At 40.2% G+C, this 18,969-nt stretch overlaps 2 protein-coding genes across 2 annotated transcripts; one reads left to right on the top strand and one right to left on the bottom strand.

Moving 5' to 3' along the window:
• The first annotated feature begins 1,559 nt into the window (after positions 1-1,559).
• Positions 1,560-3,327, top strand: fuom (fucose mutarotase). The gene is made up of 6 exons (XM_079363120.1): positions 1,560-1,715; positions 2,110-2,178; positions 2,266-2,336; positions 2,429-2,527; positions 2,632-2,705; positions 2,997-3,327. The coding sequence occupies exons 1-6, from the start codon at positions 1,631-1,633 to the stop codon at positions 3,061-3,063; spliced, it is 465 nt and encodes a 154-aa protein (XP_079219246.1). The 5' UTR covers positions 1,560-1,630; the 3' UTR covers positions 3,064-3,327.
• A 12-nt stretch (positions 3,328-3,339) lies between these two features.
• LOC306836164 (uncharacterized protein) lies at positions 3,340-4,856 on the bottom strand. The gene is made up of 4 exons (XM_079363119.1): positions 4,792-4,856; positions 4,577-4,640; positions 4,147-4,184; positions 3,340-4,048 (listed from the first exon to the last, which is right to left on the bottom strand). The coding sequence occupies exons 1-4, from the start codon at positions 4,797-4,799 to the stop codon at positions 3,466-3,468; spliced, it is 693 nt and encodes a 230-aa protein (XP_079219245.1). The 5' UTR covers positions 4,800-4,856; the 3' UTR covers positions 3,340-3,465.
• Positions 4,857-18,969: the final 14,113 nt, after the last annotated feature.

Raw genomic sequence — 18,969 nt, forward strand, 5'->3', positions numbered from 1 at the left:
ATAAATGTAGACTCAATTGAGCCTCTCTGCACGCACAAAGGAGGCAAAACGTTACATTTTGGCAGCTCAGACCCTCATAGCGTGATAAACTCATTTAAAAAAGCTGAAATAAAGACAGAGCAGCATGGGTCCAGAGAGGGAGAAAGGGGCTTTCAGTCCGACAGACAGGCCTGGCTCCTGCGAGGGCCTTTTCCCCGGCCCAGTGGCCCCCCACTCCTCTCCAAAAATCCCTCAAATAAAACTAACCTGCCTCCGTCAGGACTTTCCTGCATCCAACTAGGTTTTTTTTTTTTTTTATCTTCTCATTGATCTGTTTCACCTGAAAAGTAATGTGGAAAATAAAAAGGACTTCTTTTTTTTTTTTTTAAACTTCACTCTAATAAATGTTTTTGAAGTATATGGGTTGATTATTTCATGCAGGATTTATATAAAACAAAACAAATCATGAGTAGGCCTATATGAAAGATGCTTAAAACTACATTGTTGGGGATATAGTTTACATATATGTCTCAAATATTTGAAGGTTAAAACGTGGAATAAAGTTACAACATGTTCCTCATGTTTATTATTAAATGCAGCTGTAACAGGATTGTAAATGTGCTATACAATCCTAAAGCCTGCAGCTGGTGACTTGAGTTCTATAAAAGTCTTTTTAAATGCAGATCTGCTGCCTTTTTTTTTATATAACACAACCAGGATCTGCGGTCTTGGAAAGGATTCCTAAGCATTTTTCAGCCATCCAGCTGAGAGCTTCACTGGAGTGGTTTTCATCTTACAAATATTTTCATTATCTCACATTCTTTGCACCAGAGACTGTGCCAGAATAACACATTCATGGTGTCTGCTTTGAATTATGCCCACCCAAGGGTGTCAGGAAAAACATAGGCTGAGGTTTAACCCACTATGCAGTACATGCTATGAGCTACTAATGACACTATAAAGACTATTTTACAGGCTGCTTTAAAGTCATTTGACGACTTGACAAAAATGATAAATGATCACAAAAAACATGCACTATTTCATTCACATTAATTAAACATCAGTGCAAAGTTATTTACCCTCCCACATATTTAAATGTCATATTTCAAATTCCATGAATATACGGGATGTGCTACCTTCTCTCCCTGCTCACTTACAAGGTAAAGGACATGAGCACTATCTTCTGTCTTTATTTGATCCATATGGGCTTCAACTTTTTCTAATCTATTTTATTCATGCACTTCTAGATAATTCAATGGCAAAAAGAAAAAGGTAAAGCCTGCTTATATGGTAAAAAAAAAAGATTTAATAATTATAATCAACGTAAACTGTTGAAACTTCCTGCTAGCCAATCAGATTGAGGTTTCTAAACATGTGATGTCCTCGAAGTCTTTGACGTTTCACACAAGATAATTGACTCCCAAAAAATCCTTCCCTACTGACTGAGACTTACAAATCTGAAAATGTGTTGAAGGACAAACATGACACTTCAACACATACATGTTTCACTATTGTCTCGTTGTTAAGCAGATTTGACCGTCCTGCACATGAAGCAGACCTGAACGAAAGCGGAAGTAGGTTGGAGAGAATGCTCTCGCTTCGTTGCTCTACTGTCTTCTGTGTGTGCGATTTGCGATCCATGTGATCCACAATGGTCGTCCTGAAAGGAATCCCCTTTATTTTGTCACCTGAGCTGCTGCATGCTCTCGCTAAAATGGGTCATGGGGACGAACTGGGTATGAAGTTTACACCACTGCTGTTATTGTTGCTAGTGCAATGTTTGCCCAGACAGTCACAGCATGCAGAGCAGTAAAGGCTAATACAGGTTCATATTCACACCTGTATTACAGGAAGAACAATTGTAGAACACCTCTTAGTTCATGTGTTTCATTGTCTTGAGATTTTATTAAAGGGATTTAAAGCTACCTATCCAGTTGTTCTCGTGATCTAGTTGCCAGATACTTTTGAATTGTTTGAATTGTTTTTTCTGTGTGTCTTATTGCTGATCTCATGTGTGTTCTGTTGGACTGGGAGTAGGAAGGTTATGTATTTATGTAATCTAACTAACTAATGAAACACTGTCATTGAAGATGTGGAGAGCCACATCATTCATAGCGTTTGTTTTTTAAGTTCTTGCAGATGCAAACTTTCCAGCATCTTCCATTTGTGCTTGTGGTCCAAAGGAGATCAGAGCTGACGGTATGTAAACGCATTTTTCAGGAAACACACATTTTTAGATTTGTTTTATTGCAGATTGTTCCAACTTTGTCCGATCTGTTCTTGCAGGTTTGGGAATCCCTCAGCTTTTGGAGGCTGTTTTAAGGCTGTTGCCGCTGGATACCTATGTCCCCTCTGCGGTACAAATCATTTAGTCGTCCATTGAGTCCTTTAATTGTCGTTCATATTTTCTGGTGTCATTTGTTAAATCTGTGCCGATGTGTTTTCACAGGCTGCAGTCATGGATCTGGTGGACAGTGACAAAGAGAGGGGTTTAGCTGTCCCTGTGTGGGAGACATACAAACTCCTTCTTAAGGCGGCTGAGCCTGTGGTAAAAAAAGAAACCTGTCCAAACAATAAATATACATTTCTATAATTCCAAAAACCTTGAAGTTCCTTTTGACACTTGGCTGGTTGATTTTTGTTTACACACAGACGTCTATAGAAGTGATGGAAAGGTTTGCTTTCTATGAACGAGCCAAGAAAGCCTACGCTGTTGTGGCAACCGGGTATGTGCTTCCTTTTTCTTTAATTGTTTATGTGCGTGTGCATGTTTTATAAATTGTTGTAAAATGCATCACTTAAAAAAAAGATTTTTTTTTTCTGGCTGAGTTTTTTTTTTTTTTTTTTAACAAACATTAAAACGGGTTGTTTTTTTTGCGGTGATTAACTGTGTTTCTCTGCTTCATAACCACACTAGATTACAGTTTAGATTTCAGTTCAAACATGTCATTTGAAAACCGAAAGGAAACGTAAATATTCCTCCCTTTTCTGATGTACCTTCTGTTGTGTCCTCACAGGGAAACAGCTCTGTACGGGAACCTGATACTGAAGAAGGGGGTGATTCCTGCAGAGCTGCTGATGTGATGCACGGCACATTTAAAGTAATGATGTCGCAGTATTCATTTCAATCACAGCTTTAATTCCTTCTTGAGAGTTATTTTTTTTATCATTTTGCATTTCTCAGGTGGAGCTCTGAATTAGAAACACATTTTGTGCTGTAATTAATACTATAAATATGTTTGTATACATTTTGACTGCTCGGTTGCATGAAGCAGAAATTCATTGTAAGTTTTATTAACGCCCTGTGCATTGTACATACAGTAAAATAAATAAAACAAATGAAGTCTTTAGGAGTGTGTGTTTTAAGTATCTTTATCAAGACAATACATTTGACAGTTGGATGAGTCAAATGACACTTGTGTGATTATTTACGTTTTTTTTAATATATGATCTGATCTATAATCAACACCGGTGGTTGTTGAAGGATTACTGGTGGTAAATATGATCCAGGTCTTCCTCTGGTTCACTGTGCTTCCCCTGAAACGGCAGATCAACCAGAGCTGGAGCTTCATCTTGGTAATGGACCGCCTGCAGGAAGTCTTTGTGGTACAGGTCGTCCAAGTCCTCCTCTGGTTCAGAGTATACCGCAAACACCTCAGCCCCATCCTGGTATTTAGCCACGAGCGGGGCCAAATACCCACCCACCTCCTTCATTGCTTTGTTGTAGACTGCATCCCAATCTTGTTCAGGTTCTACAGGGAGCACCTCATAATCAGGGTGGTGGACGGCGTCTTTATCCTCCTCAGCCTGCACCAGCTGTGCCGGGATGTCCGCAGGGGGGGTGTCCATGTTTGGGATTTGAACTCTGAGGAGATCGGCCATTGAGGGGTGGTACAGCTCATCCAAGTCTTCCTCCGCCTTCAGGTACCGTTTGACTTCCCCACCGCCCGTCATACTCTTCCAGATCTGCATCTTTGGGTCGACGTCATAGACAGTCTCATCCATGTTCTCCGGAGGCTCCACTTCCACTCCCACTCCCCAGGACATTTTTCCATCCTTATCTAGAGACCTGAGAAAAAAGAAATGTGAGCAATCTCAGACTGCATTTCCTCCAGAGAAGAAGAAAACAATTCACTATATTTTTAGTTAAAGGAAATGACAACTTACATAATGCTATGCTGGAATGCTTCATCTGTAAATTTATTCTGAGAAAAGAGTAGAAATATTATGTGACTGCAAATACAAGTAAGAGACTGTGCACATAAAGGTACTTTCCCACATCTGAAAGCTTTCCATTTTATTTAGTTTCCTTATTAAATGTGTTTATTCTTCGCATTTCAGACCATGTAGCGTCTAAGTAAAAGCTTCCTGTTATGTTGTATACATTCAGCCTAATGCTACTAGAGACGAATTAAAGAGGCAGGCTTAAAAAATCAATATCACACATCCCCATTTTTATTTGTATGTTTCTGTCCATATACTGTCTGCAGTTACACTGATACACTTGAGGAGTTCAACATGTCTAATTTTCCCTTTAAAACAAAACGTGAAAGTCTTTAGTTTGTGTTCATAAGCATACAAAGAAAAATAGACATACCCAGGGTTTATGTGGCCTTGCTGTGATGCAGATAATCAGAGAAACACTGACGATTAAAGAAAACCTGCGAGTGAAAACATTCAGCGTTACTGTCAAGAAAAGATTATTCAGTGAACGAAAGAGTCATTTATATATTATATATATTATAAAATGTCATTTATACAGTTAAAAGATAAAACCAGGTAAAAAAAAAACCATATCTATAGTTTTCTTACCTGAACATGGTGCCGGCTTTCAGCTCATCTGAACAATAGGGAATCTTTATCTTGGTTCCTCGGTGGTAGAAATGAAAGACCAAAGTCCTGGCAATAAACAGTCTTATTTTCTTGACCTTTGTATCCATGAAAACAGAAACGTCAGCTCTGATTATCCCTCCCTCCGTGTTGTGCTGCACACAACAGAGTGATTTATGTATTTAAAAAAGTAACAGAAACGTGTGTCTTCATGTATGTGTCCCGCTCGGCTTACTTAAAGCTTCATTCTGTTGTATGTGAATGTGCTTTATTATACTGCACAAGATGTGGCCATCATACACCTGATGTCATGATGTCATGATGACCTTTGACCTCACAGCTGAGTGTGAGAAATGTACTCTTGACTCTTTTATATTTCATAATCACAATCACTCCTTGAACACCTGTCAGACTGATGTGATGTATGTGATTGTACTGTACATGTAGGTTTCAAATTGCTTCTTTACAGCATCATGTATTCATTTAAAGAAGTGACATGTTGTGCATCAAAATGTAAACTACATTAAGTTGATTCCCACATCAGGTCTCGTGTATGTAAATATGACATTGACACTACAATAACTCAACGCGCTCGGCTTACTGTCACGCAGACAGACTGCTCACTGCGCACAGCTTCGATCACTTACAGTGACTAATCACCTCCACACACACATTCACTCATGAGGACAGATTGGAGGCAGATGATCGGCCTGTGATCTCAGTGCCAGGCACCAGAAGCGACTTCAACAAGTGTCAGCTCTTATTTATGTTTCATGAACACTTCCTGTCCCCCTGTAACACCGCTGTTTCAAAATAAAACAGCCTCTTTGTGTTTAATGCACAAAATAGCTCACTTTATATCTGGCAGAGAAACTTTAACTCTGAGACTTTGTTAATAAAGTCAGAATTATTCAAACAGATGTAAAACAATTAATGCCATGTGATTATCGCTCAGTGTCTGGGATCGCCCTCCATCAAGCTCCTCCTCTTACTCAGTTCATACAACAGTGAGCGGGTCATTGAGTCAGCATGCTAACAATGTCTCATAACTACAGGATTCAACACACGCACGCACAAACAGTAGAACAGGAGCAGACAGCAACAGCACACTTCCTGCTCTGTTTAAAGGATGGCTCCACCGCGTCTGCCTGTTATCTGTCCTCTCTATGAGATCCACATGTACGAGTCCAGGGTTACCCCTCGACCAGCCCCTCTCCCAGGTCACCGAGTGGTCTTCTGTCTGCTACCCTAAAAATGCTCTCCCCTCAAAAAAAAAAAAAAGCAAAGTCAGACATCTGTAGGATGTATTCACCAAGTAAATGACTTGAGGTTTTTTCTGAAGCTTTTCCATTCACTCTGATGTCGTAGATAGAGGAGGAATTATTCAGGGAGAAAGAGTGGGGGACGACATGCAGGAAAGGACCCACAGGTCGGATTTGAACCAGGGAGAGCTCTCGCCTTTGTTCATGGGGCGACTTAACAATCAGGCCATCAGCGCCTCAAGAAACTCCTGTTTTATGTGGAAAAGCAAAATGACTGATTGCAGGAGAAACACTTACTCTGCTGTCTCTAAAAGTAACCTCCATAAAATGTCTGATTAGTATTTAATCTAACGAATAAAATATAGAATACGTCATGAGATTTAGAGGCTTTGGTTAGCTGATGTTGTTAGCTGCTTTGGTCAGCGTACACCAGCTTTTTATTTGTGTTGAGGTTTACAATCGGGTTAAACGCTCCTGTCTTAGTCAAAGTAATAAAGCTAATCAGCATAATCCTAACATGCTAAAATCCTTAAATTGTAGTTGTGAAGAAAACACAAAACATTTCAGGTAACAAACTGACATTGTAGAATTGGAGCCTTCATGTAAAATGCTCAGTCTGGATTTCCAAACCACAACCTTGGGAAACATAGGCTCACTGTTCCAGGGCCTTGAACGTGAGGTTTGACGGATAAAGTGTGCGTATACTTCCACCGATCCAGCCCCAGTGTGTCCTGAACACATCAGTAAAATCATCTTTCATGTGACACTTTGAGACCCAGCAGCTTCCACCACAGAGCAACCACAGGACTCTCCTCCCTGAACTTCTGATGGTCCCACAGGCCTCCAGGAAAACAAGCTCCTCTGTGGTTTACACAGCAAATGAGCCACTCTCCATTAGACTGCGTTTTGTCTCCGTCACTCCACTAAGGTGATGAAGTGTCAGAACGTTTAAGAAGCAAAAGATAGAAACAGTTGTTTTTCAGGGCGCCGTGGGTATACTTTAAATAGAATCACTTTGAAAATGGAGACCAGAGCAAGTTTATTTATATAGCACATGACAGAGGAAAAAAAAATATACAATAAAACATTTGAAAATCAATGAAATTATAAAAACTTAAAATATGTTCAAGTAAAAATAATTCAAATAAAATTAATTGAAGTAAGACTATATAAAAAGAATTAAAGGTTTCTGTGCAGAGTGAAAGATTAAAATCTTTATTAAAATAGTTTAGTTAAAGGCAGCTGTAAACAGGTGTGTGTCATTAACCTGGATTTAAAAGAGCTGAGAGATTCAGCCGACCTGGAGTTTTCCTGGAGTTTGTTCCAGATATACTGACATATAGTTCTGACAGCAGACCTGTACCAGACGACCTGAGCAGTCTGGATGGGTCAGGAGTTCACTTGTGTATTCTGGCCTTAAACCATTAAGCGCTTTATAAACTAGCAGCTGGAAGATTTTAGTATGAAAGGTTTTCAAAGAATAAGTGGGTGACCGAAATAAGCTAATAGAAAGAAGATAGAAGTGTTTCCTGTCTTTATGCTAAAACTGAAGCTAACCGGCTACTAGCCAAGCATCATTCAGAACAACACACATCATAGTAAATCTGTGTATTGGCAAGGACCTCACGATACACTACGCAACACGATGCATGGTGACTCTATGACAGGTATGAAGATATACTCTGCATGATTTACTGACTTTTTAAAAAAAGGGCTGAGACTGCAGCATATTGTGTATTGTTTTCATTTTATTCGCCTGCTCACATTTTCGCCTCTTTGGTTAAAACAGTAACATTTTAAGCATGTCGTAAAAAAAAAAGTCATAAAAATGCTTAAAAAACGATCACTGAAATGCATTACATTTTAATAGATATCACATCTTATGGCACCTGACTGCCTTTAACTTTGGTGTTGAAAAAGTTAATGTCGTGTAATTATGATGCCTTGAAGCCAAACAAGCACGAGAGCTGGTGGAATATTCCCTAATGAGCCACTTACGCCCCCTCAGCTTCAAAACCGACTGCAGGTAATGTGAGGATAATTTTAACTTCATGTGCGAATAGAACAGATTGTTCCATCAGAGGTGTGTTTTGAGCTGCCAAGTGTGTGAGTAAATATGTTTCCCTCTTCCTGTCACACTGCACATTTCGACTCGTATCCTGCTACATGTGCTGGTGCGGTCTGTGAGCAGGCATTGCTCATGTGAATGACGAGCCTTATCGAAAATGTGAGCCCAACAATAAAGAGCAGAACACATGTGAGTTGTCAGCAAGGAATGATTGCTGCAAATAAACTTGAAACACACACACACACACACACACACACAAACAATGTTATTGCACAAAATGCACGGAGTGAGCCAAGAATAAATTGCCTGTCTGTAACTATTTAAATGCAGCATTAAGCTGTGATTTATGAGCATAAATCTGCGGTAGAAAACATGCTTGAAATTTTGCAGCCTGCAGTAATTTATGAGGAAAACCACCTAAATGAATATTTGGCTAAACGCCCGTTTGAAGAAGAATGTTTTGGCTTCATTTTGCATACTTTTTTTTGTGCATGTTTCTAAGCATTAATTCATATGTGCAGGGTTTGCGATATCAATAACTTTCAGATATGTTGTAATTTACAGTAGATTAAAATGTCATTACAACTTATGACAGCACTTTCCTCACATTGTGACTTTACGTGCAGAATCTGATGTCCTGGCGCTGCCCCAAAACCAATAACTGCCTGTTACTGTAAAGGCTGTGAGGAATCCAGCCGTCATGTTTCTACTTGACTCAAAGTGGCATCTTGATCAAGAGTTTCGAGACTGGCAAAGAAACAAATAGAAAACAGAATATTCAACGGGCGACTGAGACATCTGACTCCAGGTGAAACCTCAACACAATAATGAACATATTGTTCTCTAAAACAATCATCAGAACCAAAACCTCATCATCACCGTCATTACTATCAGTAAATCCCATAAAGGTCACCCCAGAGTGCAGGCCTGTATTTGAGGCTAACCGCTCCTATGTCTTCACTCACTGTCTTCCGTCATATCCCCCACACTCATAACATTTAGGAAAGCTGGGGTTTTCTTAATAACTAAAATTAACTCAATGATGTACAATTAACTTAATTGTTGCTTCACCAACACCCATTAAACACACATTAGACATCTCAGTGAGGACTTTAACCGCGGGAATTACAGGGCTGAGGGGAAGGACCTCCGAGGAAGCACAGAGACGAACATGAAATGTTGTGACGATGGTTTGGTGAACAGGGGAGCTGTCAGACTCATGAAGCGGCCGCAGAGAGAGAATAAGTGGGCCTGCTGCTCCACAGCGAAGACACCAACCTGTCTCTATTGCAGATGCTCCCTTGTATTACATTACCACCGTGATTATTTTTTATGGTTTTTTAAAACCTGGATATAATAACTCTCGATGGATGTTATTTGATTGATAATGTTGTGGACCTGGCTCAGTAGAATATAGAAAACATAAGCTGAGCGTCTACGAACATGCTGTCATTAGAATCATCTTCGTCAGCCTCCAACGACTTTGAGAAACCTGCTGCACTATTACTTATAACTGGTTTTAATCATATTTTTGAATGATCTCTAAATTTGGGCATCGGGCTAAACACTGATGTCTGACATTTAACCAACGTTGATTGACATCGCACTTTGCTAGCACCAAACTGTAGATGATGAATAACCTGAAATCATTGTCCTGCTAATGTTAAAGAAATAGTTGCAAAAAGTACATACGGTACACACTATTGTTGTCTGTTTACATGAAATTATCTCTCCTTTGTAGCTTTGCTCAAATGGATGTTGCCAATGGCAGTCATCATCTGCGTAGGAAGTTGCTTCTTACTCTCTATGCCTACCGAAGAGGATCAGAGCAGCACTGATTTAAAACATTAAACATATTTATATCGGCTTTTTCTTTTTTTTGTTGTTGCAGATTTTAAAAATCCTAACTTTAAATTAAAAGAAAAATAACTTCAGATCTGTAACAGGAAATCACTGACTGGAAGCATTTTCGAAACCATTATCCGTGTCATTACAACTCTCGCTCTACTCTGCTTTATAAAATGTCTCATCGCTGAACAGATAGGACTTAGGCAGGTGAAATAAAAGGTGTGATGAGCGAGGCAGTCTGGGGAACGGATTTATCTGGCTCTGTGGCTCCACTGGGTTATAATGCCCATAATGGTTTTCCAGCAACAATAGCTCAGATGACAGCTGTGACAGACGAAGAGAGGCTGACCAGGAGCTTAAACAGCGACACAGCAGACAGACGGGAAGAGGAACTTTCCTCTGCGTCTCTGTTATGTAACTGACGACAGAAGACAGGGATGCCTTTGTCTGCTTGAGAGGAGACACAAAGGAATATCGACCTTTTGGCCCAAGCAGCTAATCTGAAAAGATCATCTGAGATGGCCATTATCGCTGCTTGAGCAGGAACATTACACTGCTTTGATTAGGTATCTTCCATAGAATAAATTATATTATAGCCCCAAACTGAGAGGAAAAACATCTCTCTTTACACATACACAAAGACTTACACACAAACGTTACGCCCTTATCCTGCCTCAATCACACCCCTCATAAACTCAGTCAACATGTGGGAGCTGTTAGAGAATGTTTAATGGCTATTTACCCTGTTTTGGACGTTTCTCATTAAACACATTTTCCACTTGAGGAGAACTAATGTTTTGGAAAACTTTGTCAAAATGAAACACGCATCATGCCAACACTTTGCACATGTGGCTCATAAATGAAGAGATCTGCCCTCCACAGGAGAAACCAGGGAACTGCAGAAACTTGGTTTTTGAACAAGCGATAATTTATAATTACGAAACAAAAACAATTTAATCACTAGCCGAGGAATCTCATATTTACACAAAGCTCTACATATCATCTCCTGAAAACATGTGAGAAAAGATCTTATCTTATCTATCTATCTATCTATCTATCTATCTATCTATCTATCTATCTATCTATCTATCTATCTATCTATCTATCTATCTATCTATCTATCTATCTATCTATCTATCTATCTATCTATCTATCTTTTCAGCTAAGGTCATTAGACATTAACCAGGAAGCATGGCTGATGGCTGGTGGCGGTAATACTGCTGATGTCAGCTGACATTGTTTACCCACAGACACTCGGATCCGACTGGGTCTGAAAAGATAACACTGCTCAATGTGATCCAATGTTGGTGTAAACATTCTGATTAAAGCGTCTTTTACTTCAGTATTAAAGATCTCTGCACAGTGTTTTTCTAACTTCTGACCAGTGTGAGTGGGAACGGCCGCCTCGACTGTGGAAAACATCAAACAAAATCAAAAGAGAAACAACTTTGTCCCTCTCTCCCCCCTCCTGCTCGAGCCACTGAATGCCTCTTCACTGGAGTCCACTTCGGCCCTGACTGCCAGCTGGAGTACCCCTAACCTTTAATCTTTGACCCCCAGCACCACAGAATTCATCACAGACCCTTCAGCTCAAAGCGCTCAGCAGGGGCGACGTCCAGTGAAACACCGTCAGCGATGGCAGATAATACAGGTGTTACCAGTGAGACAGGTGTTACAGATGTTCTTTGAGCCGCCCTTTCCTCTGACATTTGTGACACATTGATCACACTTCAGCACAGGAATCCTCTTAGTGTTTGTCACGCTCTGATTTCTGTCTCTGTTCTTTGCATGTCACGGTCCCATCAGTCCTGATGTTCCCGGGTTCAAGAGAGAATCCTGCTGTGTCTCGATGGAGAGCTGCCTGCTACAGAGAGATCGGGTTACAAAAGAGCATCGCTTTCATCCTTATTAAAGAAACATGTGTCTGATCTGTGCAGTTATGTCTGCACATGTAACTTCTTACTCTTCTGCTGGCTTCTAGCTTTGTTTTCTTCTCTAAACAAAATCAGTCAGCGATATGGCTCAACTTCTCTCACACACTGATTTATGGGAAGAAAAAAAACACACTTAGCCTCTGAAGATACAAAAAGATTAACACAAGATTATTTGTATCTCTGTTAATATAACTAAAGCCTCCTTTGTGTGCATCCTAATACTTGGCATACCATTGGTTTCTTTGTTACGCAGTCAAACGATAATTACAGACTCCCTGGTGACAAAGAATGTCACAGCCAGCTGGTTTCGTAAAATGATTACTTAATCCTCCGTCTTCATTATTTACCCACAACTAATTGGAGCGCTGCTGCTGCAACAGCTTTTATTATGAGCAGGCTTTGCATTCAAAACAGAGGGACCAGTTTGTTCTGACTACCCCTCAACTTGTGCTGTGAGGTTTTATTTTGAAAATCTGGGATATATTATGTGTATTTAAGATTGTACTTTAAGTTCTGGGTGAAGAGACTGGTTAAGCAGTAGGTCAGTCCAAACAGGGACATGGATCACTGGTTTCAGTCCCAGTATGGACCAAAGGAAATCGGTCTGTCTGCGGGAGAGGACCAGTTCACTAATCCAAACCCTCATAAACTCAGGGTTGTAAGACGTTTCTGTTATCGTTAAAAGTATTTCTTCTCCTCATCATATTTTCACTCCTTATGTTAGAAATTCATATTTCGAAGTGTATTACTATATTTCTACTGCTATATCGTGTGTAAGAGCAGCTGTAATGATCATATTTACCTCTAGGGATTAATAAAGTAATTCAGATACTAAAATGCTCTTTCACGATCAAGTTGTGTTAAATTAGTACAGCAATCAGAATCAATTACTATATCTATTTTCTCTGTTGTGTAACTCTGAGATTTTCTGTGCTTAATGTCCAGTTACAGCTCTGCATCACAATCACAAGCTGTAATAGGATTAGAGGAATCGTGTTACATGTAATGCTTCCTTTATCAGCTGTAGATACTAAAACAGATTATTAATACATGGCAGATTACAAAGTCGTTCTTTTACAAATCATACGGTGCCATGTGTAAACTATCCTTGGCAGAGTCAGAGGATGTGAGTCAGCTCTCTGAAATGACTCCACTAACAGACTTTCATTTGATCATCATGACACGTCTGTCTCTGTGGAGTTTAAGAGCCGCACACACTCGGGGCTCCCTCCGCTGACCTCCAGGACCCTTGCTTTGTTCCCACGCTGTGCCCTGTGGAAAGTCTGGCTCCGACCTTTTCACACCATAATTACATACCTGCAGACAACAGAGGAGTACAGAGAGACATGAAAATGAAAGGAGTCACCATTCCCGATGCATAATCACCTACTGCCATTTAACCTGCAGCTTTTTTTTAAACGTGTATGTAACGACATGACTCAAGGTTAGTCTTGTAAATACATCTCTTATAAGTGATTTGTAATAAACTAAACTGAATAAAAATGTTGTCTGATTCTCTCCTTGATTCAGCCGTATTACTGACTCATTCACATTCAGTGTTTCCCTGAGATAAGATTCCTGCTGATGTTTACAGAAGCTGAGCGTCCTTCAGGACACGTGAAAACAACAGTGACACATACGTTTGATTGATTTCAAATTTGATATTTTTGAGTCTGGAAAAATTAACTTTTTTTTACGTTTATTTCTGGGCTTTTTATGCCTTTATTGGAGAGATAGTGCTGTGGATAGAGCCAGAAATTGGAAAAGAGCAAGTGGGGAAATGACATGCTGGAAAGGAGCCACAGGTCGGATTCGAAGCCGGACAGTCCCCTCTGATGATTACAGCCTCTAAAAACTAGGCTACCAGGTAATACAGTTAATTACTGTTAAAATGAGCAAATCTAATTTTGACTTCCTTAGAGAAAACAGTCCCCCCCCCACCCAGGAAGTGTTTTTGCCCCAGTAGAAGCTGCTTAGTCTTGTACTGGAAATGTCATGTAATTCAGAAAGCATTTGCAGAGAGTAAATGTTGAACCAGGAGAGGTTAATCTCAAAAGTCAAAGTGCTCTTTGCAAATTAAAAGAACACAACAATGAAGCCCACTGTGTCCTCTACAAACAAACCAACACAAACTAATCTCACTACAGACGGTTACTTCAACATTCTTGGTTTATGTAGCCGTATGGATTTATCCCGGAGGACAGACTCGGCCAGGATGGGATTTTACTAATGTCCTCAAATCAATCCCAGCTGGCCTGACTGCAGGAAATGCTTCTTTCTTCTCAAAACCTCAAAGCAAATAGTACATGAAGCGTCATGCATTCATGAGCATGTCTGTCCTGGATTTCAGGGCGTTTAACATCCTCCAGGGCTGCGGTCACAGTCCGCTCAGCCCTCTGTGATGCCCTGAGAGCCCCCCACCCGTTAACCACTTAACCTTTTAAAAGTGGTCGACTAACTTCAGAGGGAAAAACGATTCCTGGTTTAAAAAGGTGTGAGGAACGCCGGATCAGTGATCACTGAGTCCGTTATGATAGCAACGACCGCCACAAGGTCAGCCACACAGTGACTGCAGGCATGAGCGGGGCGTTTAAAGGGTCCCTCAGACATTCGAGCAGGTTCAGTCTCATGCTTGTGAAAGCAGTTTAGCAAAGAGGTAAACAGCCCGGGGCCAGCAATAACAGAGTGGAACTGATTAGAGGAAGGGGAGGAGGAAGGAGGGATGGAGAAAGAAAAGAGAAGGAAAATGAGACAGGGACTGATAGCATCTTCATACCCGACGTAATTATATTAGACAGCTGAAGACGCCAAAATCTCTCGGACCACTTTGAGTTTAGAATCTCATGTGAAATATAAACAATCACTCAAGGAAAGAGTTCCTGTATTTCAGAGTAGAGGCCAAGAAATATGGAGATAAAAAATGAAATCACATCACCATTGTTGATTTTGACAGTAATTGTATTTAAGTATTTAAGTTCCCCTTTGATTCTATTTAATATTACCTAAATCATTTGATCATTTATCATTTTAATTATATTGTGATTTTTCCGTTGCAGAAAAACAAAAAAGTAAACAACATTTTTAAAATGTTGGCCTGTCTGACGTCCGTTATTCTAGATGTTTTTGTTTAAATGAATAAGAACTGAACCTGAAACTGAACCTAAAGTAACATTTTATCACAACTGATTGTTTTTAGTTTTTATATTTTGGTGGGAAGCAGGTAAGACATACTCCTACAAACAGCCGGCCCGGGTTAAAGTCCAACCTGTTACTCCTTTCCAGCATGTCATTTCCCACTCTCTCGCTCTCTCCCCAGTTTCCAATCCACTGTCCAATCAAATTAGTGCAAAAAAACCCACAAAAGATCTTTGATTAAAGCAATTCTTTATAAAAATGCAGAATAATGTTGCTAGCCTAGCAGCCGTGCTAGCCCCCATGTTAATCGTTCTATCTCTGGAGCCTCTCAGGGCAGCTTCTTTTTTTTTTTTTTTTACCAAGCCAAAACTCGGGCAGAGAATTCACCAGCAATGAAAATATTTTAAGGATTTTTTTTTAAATCTTACAAGATGGATACTTTGTCCACATGGTGATTAAATGTTTGGGGCACGTTGAGATCCTGTTTTTTCTTTTTTGTTTGTTTTTTTATTGTGAGGTAAGGAAGCAGTTTACACTTTTGCAAAGTTGTCTGAAGAAACAGTCAGTTTGTTTGATTAAGTAACATTAAGTAACCAAATCACTAAAATGAGTGAGGTATTACTTAAAGACAGAGATCAGGAGATCCGGCTATCTTTTTGGTCGTGGTTTGACATGACGTGAAAATGCGCTGCTATGACTTCCTTCATCCCTCCTCTTATATCCTCTTATTTTTAAACCCTCTCTCCATCTCTCATCCCCTCCCTCGCTCTATCCCTCCGCTGCCAAGTCCTCAAAAGTCAGTGAAAGCTGTTGCTAATAAAAGTTAAAAAGGCAAACTATGAAAAGGAGGTGAGAGGGAGCAGAGGGAGGTGCATTCTTTCCTGGCTGCATGGGAAGCGTTTTGCCAGAGCGAAATGGAGATTCAGGAGATTGGGATGGTGGAGGAGTGGAGGGGAAGGGGGAGGAGTGTATAGGAGCTCCATCACCCCAGGACTTGGAAAAAACATTTTGTTTCGTCAGGTTTCAAAGGCAGAGCAATTACATTGGAGATGCAGGATGACAGGATATCCCTAAACTGAGCTTTAAAAAAAAAAAAAAAAACCCGCTGAGAGGGGAAAAGCCACGCCTTCAAAAAGTTTACTCCTCTCTTCTCTCATCACCTCTCCTCGACATGGCTATAAGAAACACTAAAGCAGCACCCCAATAGCTCATCTCCATCTTCTCTGTGTCCAGAGAAGGCGGCCATTGTGTGCCCATTCCTCTCTCCCCGAGTCAGTTTCCTATTGAGGATCTGAAAGGGCCTTTGAGGGGCCCTGTTTTGGCTGTGCAGCTCACCTGCAGAGGGGAGACTATGGGTCTATTCTGAAGCCCAGCAGCTGCCAGGGCAGAGAGGCTGGCACCCAGTGGGAGAGAGAATAGCGGCCGCAGAGCCTTTCAATATGAAGCCACTTAGTAACAGAAGGCATGTGCCAAGCCTGCAAAGCCAGAATGAAGAGTCACCCTTTGGAGTTCACTAAATATCAGAAAAGTCTGAAACTCATCTCCTTTTTGACACTTGTACCTCCGTCTGTATGTTCTTTGTCTAACTCTCTGTCTAATAATCAACAGGTAGCAGAACCCTTGAACGCTTGGATTGCACAAATAAAAGGCAATGAACAAACATTATCTGGATTTTTTTTTTTTATCTCTGATCATTGCAGACATAATCTGCATCTGTAAAAAATCTACAGCTATTTTAAGAACCAAATAGTTCAATTTTTTTTATTTTATTCTATCATAGTTACACAGTTTTTTTTAGGTTCCTTCAACAGTGGGAGTAAAGTGGTCTCTCTTTTTTCTATTTCCAGTTATTTACATTAAAAACATCCAACTTTCAGTGTATGTCTACTTTCAACAAACCTTGAATTCAGATTGTGACGGTGGCTTCTGGTGGGTTGGATTGGGTTTAAAAGTTCAAAATATTTTTAAGCAGACACAGATCATAAAGTAAGATGGTAAAGAAATGAATCACTTCAGCGTATAGCCTGCCTTTAAAAGTTACCAACAACTTCCCTCGTCCATGTTCAAGAACAACAGGCAGAACAGCTTGTCCTGCGACACATCGAGCTGTGATGCTGCTGTGAGGATCTCAGTGTCTGCAGGCCTGTGAAGAAGCCTTCAACACACAAAAGCCCCCTTTTCTGTCAGCAGGCTAGCTCCCACACTGGCGCTAATTTACGATGCCCTCACAGCAATTTCCACAGTCAGAGAAGTTCAATTGTGTTTTCCAGCTCATTAAGCATCAGCACAACAAAGCTTTCATCTTCTCCTTCATCCCCCCTTCTCTCCCTCCACACATCTTCCTCACATTAGCTGCCTGCGTCCGCTAATCTGCCTCATCGTCAAAGATTTTAAAAAATGAAAGGTAAACTGGGCTTCAAATTATTTCACCTTTGATTCTGTTTCTGTCTTTGTTTTGTTGTGGTTTATTTAAAGCAGGGCGCAGACTCTGAAGGGTTTCCTCATGGAGGCGTAGGGAGAATTTAATGGTTGTTTATTCAGGGGCCTCTGCTGTGCCCTCCCATCTCTTTCAGAGCTTCAGGAGACGACGTGGAATCTTTTGTAATCTCCGAGGAATCAACTCAGCATATTTGTTCAGGTTGTCACTGCGCTGAGATCACAGGCCTGCACTCTCATTCTCACACAAACACAAGTTAGCGCCTTAAATATATTTTAATTAAACTTTTTTTTTCTCTCAATCATAAGTCATTTGAAGAACAGGGATCTGTCTGTCAGAGATGTAGGTGTGTGTGAGCAGAGCATCATACTGACTCAAATTAGCTGATGATCTGAGAAATCTGCATCAAAGCAAAAAAAAAAAAAAAAAAAAAAGGCAATTCCCACCATTTCAAGCTTGTGCAGAAAAGCCCCGAAGCAACACATGTAACCCCCATTTGTTCCAGTTTCGGCCTCTCTGTGTTCAACTAAAATACTATAATTTATAGACATTATTTACTTGCCCAGAACAGCTTTTGAAGTCAATGCGAGTCACATGATGAAAGGAAATGTACATCTTAAATATGAATGAGTCCTTTTGAAACTTTGATTACCGCTCCACAGATATTACTCTCTTAGAATTAAGATGTTATCACTAAATCGTGGTCCGTTAAAGGAGGCCACCCCACCCCACCCCACCCCACCCCCCGACTAAATTTAACTTCAAACACACCACATGTACTTTATTTTCTGACAAATGCTGGTGTAATGACATTTAGCAAACAAGAGAACTAAAGATGACTAAGACAGTCCTTCTTTTTTGTTTGTTTGGGGCTAGGCTAAGATGAGATCTGTTAGAGAATGAGAAAAATCCAAAAGATGACTGTTTTTAGTTCCTATGCCTTGAAGGTGTACCTTGATATTTGAATATGTTTGTTTTATTGCTCTGTTAGATAAGACCAAAAAACACATACGTAATCTTGCTGTGCAGGGGGAGCCAGCAAGTCTGAGCACAACAAAAGAGAGACTTGTTAGCACATTTAACGTAGTTACATTCATATTATCAGATCACATTATTATGGCACATGATGTTTCATGATTATTCAGATTTTGTTATAGAGCAAAGCTAGATTTTCTCCCTGAATTTCAAGGTCATGTGCTAAACTAAGCTAACTGGTTTATGCTGCATTCTCGTACCGCTGGATTGGTCCAAATATACGAGTTGCAAAGTCACTCTTTAGACTTCAGTGTGTTCGCGTGTTCTCAATAGTCAAACTGTTCTAACAACAACAAACAACAAGCTGCGATAGAAATAACAAATTATATCTAAGTAAAGATTGGACTTAGAGTAAATAAAACAGGTGTAATGTGAGTTGTTCTGCTGGGCCTATAATCAACAATCTTGCATCATTTGTAGTCGATTAAACTGGGACTGGGA

Source organism: Symphodus melops, assembly GCF_947650265.1.
Source record: "Symphodus melops genome assembly, chromosome: 15".
NCBI classification, from domain to species: Eukaryota; Metazoa; Chordata; class Actinopteri; order Labriformes; family Labridae; genus Symphodus; species Symphodus melops.